Source organism: Podarcis raffonei, chromosome 3 (genome assembly GCF_027172205.1).
Source record: "Podarcis raffonei isolate rPodRaf1 chromosome 3, rPodRaf1.pri, whole genome shotgun sequence".
Taxonomy (NCBI): Eukaryota; Metazoa; Chordata; class Lepidosauria; order Squamata; family Lacertidae; genus Podarcis; species Podarcis raffonei.
This window is the reverse complement of record NC_070604.1, coordinates 100,324,217-100,334,438: the sequence shown is the minus strand read 5'-3', so window position 1 is coordinate 100,334,438 and position 10,222 is coordinate 100,324,217. Positions and strand designations below refer to the sequence as shown.

The 10,222-nt window shown below is 40.4% G+C and overlaps 1 protein-coding gene across 1 annotated transcript; it reads left to right on the top strand.

Moving 5' to 3' along the window:
- The first annotated feature begins 5,341 nt into the window (after positions 1-5,341).
- Positions 5,342-10,019, top strand: MRPS10 (mitochondrial ribosomal protein S10). Its single transcript, XM_053383288.1, has 7 exons — positions 5,342-5,452; positions 6,903-6,961; positions 7,059-7,131; positions 7,835-7,974; positions 9,014-9,122; positions 9,486-9,575; positions 9,842-10,019. Exons 1-7 carry the CDS (start codon positions 5,375-5,377, stop codon positions 9,926-9,928), a joined length of 636 nt encoding a protein of 211 aa, XP_053239263.1. The 5' UTR covers positions 5,342-5,374; the 3' UTR covers positions 9,929-10,019.
- The last annotated feature ends 203 nt before the right edge of the window (positions 10,020-10,222 follow it).

The following is a 10,222-nucleotide window of genomic DNA, read 5'->3' as shown; positions in this document are numbered from 1 at the left end:
AAAGTTGCAAAGTATGATGGGAAAAGTTGCAAAGTATGATGGGAAAATAGACAGTTACTATATCTTATGTAGACCAGAGCCCTAGAAAAAGTTAAGTGTCAGAAACATCTTTATTTCTCTCAATCAAAGCCAAACCGTTCATAGCCATGCTCCCACTTGGTTTAAAAGCTGCTCCAGTCATGAGTGACACTGGTGAGACGTGGCTCTTGGATGCCCCCAAGTCAGATGAAGATTGACCCTCTTAAGCCAGGGCCACTTTAGACAACTGAAATGGTCTCCACTTGGCACATCCCCCAAGCATTTCAGAAAAAAAGTAGCACCTGACCCAGGGTGTTCCCAGTTTACACCCAATAGTTCTCAGTGGTGATTCAGGGTTGAAAAGAAATGTGTTGCTTTGTTCACTTAAATTGCTGCCAGAAAACCGTGGTCAGATACTAGTTTTCCAGGTAAATTGCATCTCCAGTTGGAATCACATCCTCTTTGTGGCCGTTCCCCTGAGGATCTGCACAGAGACAATCTCAGAGAAGATGAACTGGCTTTCAGTATGAGCGGACCGATTTAATAATCATTGAAAGCATTTTGATAAATGCAGAGGAACTATTTGGGTGTTCCTTGCAAGCTACTCCTCTTTTTCCCCCAAGCTTTCTCCCTGAGAATCTGTTCTTATCAGGGAATAGCTAGTGTCACCCAGGTTGTCTTTAGAGAATTGGATATGGTTCTTGAGTGTGTCTGCCCATCTCAGTCAAGGGGTGTGATTTGCCTTCACCTGTCACTGTCGCCCGACATAGCTGATGGAGAGAACTGGCAACTTGCATGCTGTGTGAGATGCTTCTCATATGTCCAGCTGATCACTGACAGCCTTGCATGGTTGACCCATTTCCAGGGGTTAGCTAATGTAGGGAGTTAACGTGACACCTATAAGCATGCCTGCTCTCATATGAAATGTTTGCTGGCAAGTGACATTTGCAGTGTTCTTAGTGAGATGCTAGTACCTGGATGTCTGAGCAGAATATTTTCTCTCTCTCGCTATTATTTTCAAAAGGAATGTAATGTCCCTCCCAGTTTTCATTGACTGGCATCTACTGGGACAGACCCTTAGGAATTATCAGTAGCCAGGGATTGTGTATTTTCCATCTGTAATCTAATCGGATTCTGTCGTTAGCAGCTTGGCAGGGGACTGGCATAATGGTGTTGTTGTGTAGGTCAGTATCTGATCAGCTCGCTGATTATTTGTTTTAGCCATTGGCCATAACAGTTACATGTGGTTGCGGTAAAAAAAATGCATCAAAAACAAAAAATAGAGGAGCATCCTAAAACAAAATATATCCAGCCTATAGGCAACTAATTACACAAGCATCCAGTTTTTTTTGTCAAAAGTTTTGTAGCAGCCAAGGCAAACATAGCCACAGAGATCTCTATCCTGTTTGCAATGGAAAAAAATATTATTTCTGCTGATTTTACCAGTTGACATACTCCTTCAGTAGGCAAAGGAATCATTGTACCTTTAGGATAAAACAAGAACAAACTAAATAGGTGCCACAGACTGTCTTCCATTGCTTCCTCATCACAAATGCAATAATGCTGTGGTATTGCCTGGCTAACACAGCAGAGGGCATCAGCTGAAATCTTACCAATGTATATTCTTTCCTGTAGTGCAAATCTAGACCAATCAGTTTAACTAATTCATTTGCCATTAAAGTACAATTACATGGACGAAGATTTCTTGTATTTGCAGTTTAACAGGGTAACACAGAATCTAAATGTAATACGCAGGAAAGACCAGCTGAGCTATTCTTTGAAACCAGTTGGACAGACCTAGGCAATCGGGTTGCAAGTGTTTGGAAGCCTATTATGACATATGCATGATCTGTAACCAATAAATAAGGAGAGGAGGCTAATGCGTATATAACAATAGTTCCTTCCAAACAGATTCATTGAGTTTATATTTGACTATATGATGCAGCATTACACCAACAAGCCCATGTAACAAATGTCTGTTCTAGGTCAGGACTTGTTAAAACATGGAAGGTTTGGAGTGATACATATTCTTGTCAGCGAGCAATGATTTCTCCAATGTGAGATTGCGATGTATAGGCCTTTCCTTCAGATTTATAACCACAAAGTTGTCCTTTAGTAGTAGTCTTACATCACACTGGAAGGTGTTACAGGGGAAATTGCCATCTTGAAAAAGTATTGTGGAGCAAATGATGTGGCTTAAAATAACCAAAGAGAATCTCAAAATAATTCCTGGAAGAAATATTGATCCTTGTTTAACTTCTATACATAGGTTCTGTATTTCTAAGACAATTGCAGTGATAAATAACATCTAAATATGGTCAACATTTTGCTGGAAAATCTGACCTTTTATTTCCCTTTTTGTTAATGTTTCATGTTTATTGTGGTATAATTCCAGTAAAGAATTAGAGAAAAATTGTACATAACATAAGAAAAAATCTATTTTATGGGGGAGGAAATCTTATTTTCAGGCATATTTAACTGCTGTTATATTGTTACAGAAAAGCTGTAAATAATTTCAGAGTTACAGTGTAGTGTAAAGAATGTTCTTTGGGGATAAAATAATAAACATTTTAATGTAGTTCTTTTTATTTTTGTAAAGAAAACTTTGCCTGTTACGGCTTAATTGCACCTGAACTGCATGTGGTTTAACTTCAGGGTGTAATTTTATTCAGGTTTGCACTAAAATGTTTAATTTCATACGATGATGTGCCATGGTGTTTTTTTCTTTCTTTTCCCCCTTTCGTTTTTGTTTCTTTGGAGGGGGCACGAATCCCAGTTAGTTCATGAGAGCACTGTGTACTATATAGAAATATTTCAGCTTTTTCTTAAATCGACAGAATATTGTATTTGTAAAATCAAAGGGATCCAACATAACGCTGCCACAGAACAGTATTTTATACTTTTGATAAGATGTACTTTGCTGATTTTTCCTTGTTCACGTGACAAAAGAATTCTTTTAAATAAATTAATCTTCATTTGAAATATGTAGTATTTTTTAAAAGTTGGGATGTTTATCTGAGTTGCCTGTACCAAAATGGGCCCCCAAACTTAGAGGTAGTGCTCCGCTAGATATGTGAGAAAGAATAGGCGTGTGCATAACCGCCACACTAGCATTTCAGTCATTTCCAGAGGATTATCTGTGCTTGTCTCATGTACCAAAAACAAGAGACTTGTGACGCTGTAAAGATTTGACACATTTATTGTGGCATGAAGTTTTGTGGGCTATAGCCCACTTCATCAGATGCCTGAAGTTCATATTAAATTTGTTGACAGTTGCATCCAGCTAACGCTGTGTCCACATTTGAGCATTATTTAGTTGTTCGGCTGCCTCACCACCACCCCAGCACACATTTGAATTAGAGCAGAGCAGTCCACACCCATGATGTGGGTTAAGCCACAGAGCCTAAGACTTGCTGATCAGAAGGTCGGCGGTTCGAATCCCCCCAATGGGGTGAGCTCCCGTTGCCCTGCTCCTGCCCACCTAGCAGTTTGAAAGCACATCAAAGTGCAAGTAGATAAATAGGTACCGCTCCGGCGGGAAGGTAAACAGCGTTTCCGTGCGCTGCTCTGGTTCGCCAGAAGTGGCATAGTCATGCTGGCCACATGACCCGGACGAGCTGTACGCCGGCTCCCTCGGCCAATAAAGCGAGATGAGTGCCGCAGCCCTAATGGTCAGGGGTCCCTTTATCTTTACCTGATCCACACCCATAGGTATTTGTGGAGCAACTTCAGCCTTTACTGGTCATCCAAGTAGGTGTTGCTTTTTGTCTTTGACCTTGGGGGAAGGATCAAGATCAGTGTTGTTTCTGTTTTAAAAATAATACAGTGGTACCTATGGTTACGTACTTAATTCGTTCCAGAGGTTCGTTCTTAACCTGAAACTGTTCTTAACCTGAAGCACCACTTTAGCTAATGGGGCCTCCTGCTGCCGCTGCGCACGATTTCTGTTCTCATCCTGAAGCAAAGTTCTTAACCCGAGGTACTATTTCTGGGTTAGCGGAGTCTGGAACCTGAAGCGTATGTAACCTGAGGTACCACTGTAATAATAATAATAATAATAATAATAATAATATTGTGTTATTTGAGGGTAACATCGTGTTGACAACACAAATGCAAGGAGCTGCAAACCATAGTGTGGTTCTGTGCAGATTAGACCTGCTGAAATTAACTGGCCTCCGTCATGTCCGTTAATTTCAGTGGGTGTGACTAAAGCATACAACATTAATCAATGCTACAAAACTCATGTCTTTAGCAGCCTTTTAAAGTACTATTTAACAATCCTGCTTGTGTGTACAAAAGGGTGGGGTGGGGTGGGGTGGGGGTGGTTTTGTTTGATAAAGAAAATGTTTCTTTATTAAAGCCTTTATCAAAGCGGCCTTAAGTAGCAACTGTTCTGAAAGATGGAGATCATAATAAGCCGTAATAAACTTAACTCCACCCCAATCTGCAACCAGACAGAAGTTAAATCCTGGAGTAACATTACATAGCTGTACATATTCTTAGGCGCCAGGCAAAAACTTTCCCCTTCTCCCAGACCTTTGGCTAAATTTTAAAAATCTGTGGCCTTTTAAACGGGCAAGAGGAGGAGTTATTGTTTTGTTTATTGTGTTATGTGGCGTTGTGTGTTTATACAGTAAGCAGTCCTGTGATCCGCGGATGAAAGGTGGTATATAAATTTAATGAATAATAGTAACAAATTCTTCAGCATCCCCATCCCCCGCTCCCAGCTCAGCATTGTAGCTAGAACCCAGAGCTGCAGCGCAAGGTTGCTCTCCGAATGCCATTTACAAGTCATTTATGAACCACTGACTATGCCGGTAGGGTTTTTGCGAGCAGGGATGGCAACCTGCGTCTTTCCCATCTTCTGTTGGATTACAACTCCCATCATCCTTGATGCTGAGGTTGATGGGAATTGTAGTTCCAAAACCCAATTCATCCTCAAGACTCTGGAATATGGACCTTAACCATTCTTTCGCAATATTAAGGGAAATTTTAGATTGTTTTTTCCTTCCTGGAGCAGGGGAAATTTGCAGGTCATTAAGATGATCATGATGATTAATAATAAAATGCCGCAGTTCTTAAAATAAAATAGTAATAATCAAATTTTCCCCACACTGGAAGATCTGCTTGTAGCCCTGGTAGTTTTTTGTTACATTGCTGCCAAAGGCACTGCAGCAATGAGCAGCTGCAGCTTTTGCCGCTCTAGCGAGAAAGTCGCACGACCAGAGGAGGAACTTTTGTTGTTTACGCCTCTATGGTTTCTTTGGCTGGAGAACTCTACGATTAGCTGTATCCCAGGGCCATAGAGATCGACGCCGCCGCTCAGACCCTACAGGAAGTTGAACTCTATGATGTCATGGCCGTAGGAAGTTGCTTGAGGAAGGGCAAGATGGCGGCGCGGAGGGGAATGAGCTTCTTGTGCCGGCTCTGGAAGGTGATTGTGGCGTCCCTAGGGGCAGGGTTCGGCTGAGCAGCGATGAGGCTCCCCGGGGCGGTATAAGTTAATGTCTAAGCCGCTAAATATAGGGTGATAATCTTAAAAAGCCGACGTCGGAGCTGCCTTTGGATAATATATATCTGAGCGGGAGGGATGTGCCAGGAGAAGGAGGCTGGCGAAGATGGTCACCTCAGAGCTGGGCTTTTATGTGGGAAGGACCACCTCAGCGACGGGTCTGCTCCCGCAGGATTTTATCCCTTCCCCACCACGGGGACCCGTGAGAAAGCGTTATACGTTGATATCGTTTGCTGTGGTGTGATGGTTTTTCTGTAAGCTGCACTGGAAAGATTAGCATTCCGAGGTTACTGCAGCTGTAATAACTGGCAACGCATACTGTAAATACGTATGTGCAAACTAGGAGACCCGGGTTCAAATGCCTACTGAGCCACAAAATTCACACAAAATTCACCTTGGGCCAGACACTGCCAACCTAGCCTACTTTGCAGGGTTGCATTCGAGTCTTTGCAATGGAAAATTGTTAAAAGCTTTTACTGGCAATGGCTCTAAGTTATTGGAATTATTCAACACTAAAGCAACGGTCTGTTGCTTAAATGGTGATCTCTTAAACCCTTTGAGTATCTTTGCCATTCATCTCAGTTGACATAGTAAACAAAAGAGAAAAATAGTCATTGTCACTTTTGCGTTAGTAAGTCTCCAGCACCTTTATCTGTCTTTTATCAGGCAACATTCAAAGAGGTTTTCCCGGTGACCACCTTCACACTGGAAAAATACCTATTTGCTGTGGTTTTGCCTGGCTTTTCTCATATGTTTCAGAATGCATAGCACTCCCAGAATCCCAGTGGCAAACTTTATTGGTGGCTGCTTATGGACTGATGTGCGTATCTCATAGAGAAGCATGGGACATAGATGCTTCCATGTCATTGCAGCCTGGTAAGGGAAGTAGCTATGCTATTGCCCTTTCCCCCTCCTGTTGCACTGCTGCCCTTTACAGCTTTTACTACATCAGGTTCGGAATCTACTGCTAAGAAACCCCAAAAGCAGCCAGGGGGCAATGAGTGGGAAATGCTGTGCTTATGAGGGGGCAGGTTTGGCCTCAATGGATGAGCAGCAGCCCATTTAAACATGAAGGCCTTGAAGGGGATTGTGTGTAGAAGATCCAGTTGTGACAGTTACAGAATACGTGAGGAATCTAGAAAGAACTGATGTGATAGTTTGTAATTGTGGACTGCCTTTTGTATGAATAATGTTCTAAATAAAGTCTCCTTTCTCATCAACTGCCCACTTTTTCTAATGTATTTTAGATGGGGGTGGGCATCTAGGTATTTATTTTCTTATTTGACTAAATAAATCTGGAAAGCTGAAGTAGCTGGCCAACAATGTAGCAACATTGCTATCTTAACATACCAATCCTATATTATGTTCTTAGGGACCAGAGGCTTGCCTTTTAACAAGAAGAGTTCCACTAAAGCAATGTAGCTTTCTTCAGTAAGTTTATCACTTCCAGCTAAATTCTTAAAACACTCATTTTCTTATATTGCTCCTGTCGTGATATTATCACACACATCCCTTTTTCCTATTTCAGCAACAATCACTTGATGTGGTTTCAGTTTTCAGGCGTGCACACCAATATTCAGCAGCTCAAGGAAAAATCCCTGGTAAGTCTTGAGTTTTGAACTTCTTATATCTTGCCAGTAACTAATAAAATGTTCTGAAAAATATTAACTTTGAGATTGGGAGTACAGGTACTTTACAACTTATGCATATTGAACTTGTGCACATTCAGCTTTACGTACTTGGCAAATTAAAAATAAATAAATAAAAGGGGATGGAAAGTGGGCGGGCATCCTGAAAACAAAATACATTGGTTTTCCCACCTGCCATTTATTCCTGTGTTTTGGCTATGTGCAATTTTGGCTTTATGCGCTATCCCCAGAATGTAACCCCCATGTAAGTTCAAAGTCATTTTTATACAGTTGTACCTTGGTACTTGAACGGCTGGGCTCCCAAACAAATTGGCTCCTGAACGCCGCAAACCTGGAAGTGTTCCGGTTTGCAAACATTTTTTGGAAGCTGAACATCAGACGCGGCTTCCGCTTGAGTGCAGGAAGCTCCGGCAGCCAATCGGAAGCCGCACCTTGGTTTTCGAATGGTTTCATGAGTCGAATGGACTCCTGGAAGAACCAAGGTACCACTGTATATTGATAAGGTTTAAACAATGTTGGGGCACAAAAAATGCATATAACAACTTAATTTGAACTCAATTATTTAAAACAAGACTTTAATGAACCATGCATTAAGGCTGCCAAGCCTTAAAATATGAGTGCTTCTTTGCTTATTTCTCATTGTTTTTACATCCAGGTATCTGTTTCAGATGAACCAGACGTGTTATATAAGAAACTGGCTGTTTTGGTGAAAGGTCATGACAGAATGGTGTTGGACAGTTATGAGTATTTCATGGTGCTTGCAGCTAAAGAACTTGGTCTCTCCATAGAAAAAGTGTAAGTACAATTATCCATTGTAGTTAGTAATTCTAAAATCTCATTTTCTAATTGGTCCAACCAATTATCCAACTATAGCTGGATAATTGTAGATAAAAGACTTAGCAAAATTGCATCTTAGCTTAATGCTTTCAAATCTAATGGTTTCATTGACATTTGAAAAACAAGAGAGAATGCATAAAGCACACTAAAACTGTTTTATTGATTGGAAAGAATCCAGGATATCAAATTACTACCCTTATATAATTTTGAGGGCAAGTGTGGTGCAGTGGTTAGAGACAAGGGTCTGTGAGATTAAAGTTCAAAATCCTCATTCAGCTGCAAAGTTCACTGGTTGACCTTCAGCCAACCACATCACAGGGTTGTTGCAAGGATAAAATATGGAGGGCTGAACCACATATGACAGTTGGAACTCATTGGAGTTAAGATGGGATATAACTCTAGTCATAAACAGACAGTTGAGCTCATTGATTCTAACTTTGGAATATGGACTATTAGATAATCTGCTTAAGGACTAGTAAATTATGCAAGACACCTTCTTGCAAATTTACAGTCCAGAAGTACAACATCTTGTGGCTGCTGTTGCTAAGAAATCTATCATATTGAACAACAGTTCAATGTTTCTGAAGGTAGAAGTAACCTTGTGTTTTAGGCAATGCATATTTGCTCAAAAGTATGATTTTAACTAGCAGTATTACTGTTAAGATTTTTTATATAAAAAAAGTTTTGTCATATTTAAATTGTTGACAAAAGTTCTTGAAGTCAGCAAGGGTTTTGCTACTGGCTTTAGTTTAATGAGGTTTTCCCTTGCCCATTTCCATGATCCCCCCCCCCAAACCTTAGGTTACGTGCATCTCTTTGCATACAGCCACAAAGGCCAATCAGTTGAGTTGGAGGCTCAGTTGTTTCTCTCCCTGCTCCCCACTGCTTGCCAGGCAGCTTCATTGTTGAAAGCTGTCAGTGGAGTGGCTGTAATTCCAGAAATAAATGAATATACTAAAATGACCAATGATTCTATGAAAACTGCTGTATCTCTTAGAGAAGAACCTCCAAAGAAGATAGAACGATTCACTCTTCTAAAATCAGTGCACATATTCAAGAAGCACAGAGTTCAGTATGAAATGAGAACGCATTACCGCCACGTGCAGGTGAGTGAAGAGCTGTATGTTTAAATAAGAGACGTGCTTAGCAAACAGATTAACATTTTTATTATTATTCAGGAAATAACAGCTGTCTACCCCCTCTTTCATCATACACATGCACATACATACTCGTGTGTAAAACATTAAACGTAATAGGTGGTGAATAGCTTGAGAGCCATATTCTAATGTTTGACCTAGAAACACTCTAATGTTTGACCTAGAATGGTCATAACAGTGGTATCTATATTGGTCCAAGTAGGGCTGCAAAAGCTGGGGAAAAGTAAGCCAGATACAGCCTACAGATTGGTTTCCTTTAGCCCATGTCTTATTCATTGCTATGTGAGAACTAAAATACTGTTTTTGTTTCAGTTAAAGCATTTAACCGGCAGCACAGCCAATGTTTACTTGGAATACATTCAACGAAACCTACCTGAAGGGGTTGCTATGGAAGTAAAAAAGGTATTAGTTAACTTTGTTCTTGCTTCTGTAGTATAAACTGTTCTGTAGTTTTATCATTTATCGGACAAAATGGGATTTTTGCCACTTGGTAGCCTATCTGCATGTCATACATGTGTTGAATTTTAGGAATATAAGTATCACAGAAACTTATAGAAACACAGAAATCATATAAGTATCACAGAAACGTGCTAGGATTGTTCTAGCATAAAAATGGCTATTGCACATGCACGATTTTTTTAACCTCATTTTTGATACTTTCTTTTTAGACAAGACTAGAAAGACTTCCTGAACATATCCAGAGACCTGTCTGGGACACACTGCCTCAAGTAGAAGAATCAACAAGTAAATCCTAAATGCCTGGTCTGAAGATCCCACCCCCTAGAGTTGAAATTAAATGTAACAATGTCATTCTGTTAGAGAGAAATATACTGTTTCTTAAATGGACCTGTATTGTATTGTATTGATCTTTATTACGGCCATTGGCCCATCACTAAATGGACCTGTAATGAACTAGTTTTTAATGAGCCTGCTTTTCGACCAGATTAATTCTCAAAAAAAACACTGATGTTTCGGAAGAGATTGTGGACAACAGACACTTGACAGAAGTTGTGTTATCTGTTGTTTGTGTATCATGTCTTGCTGTACAG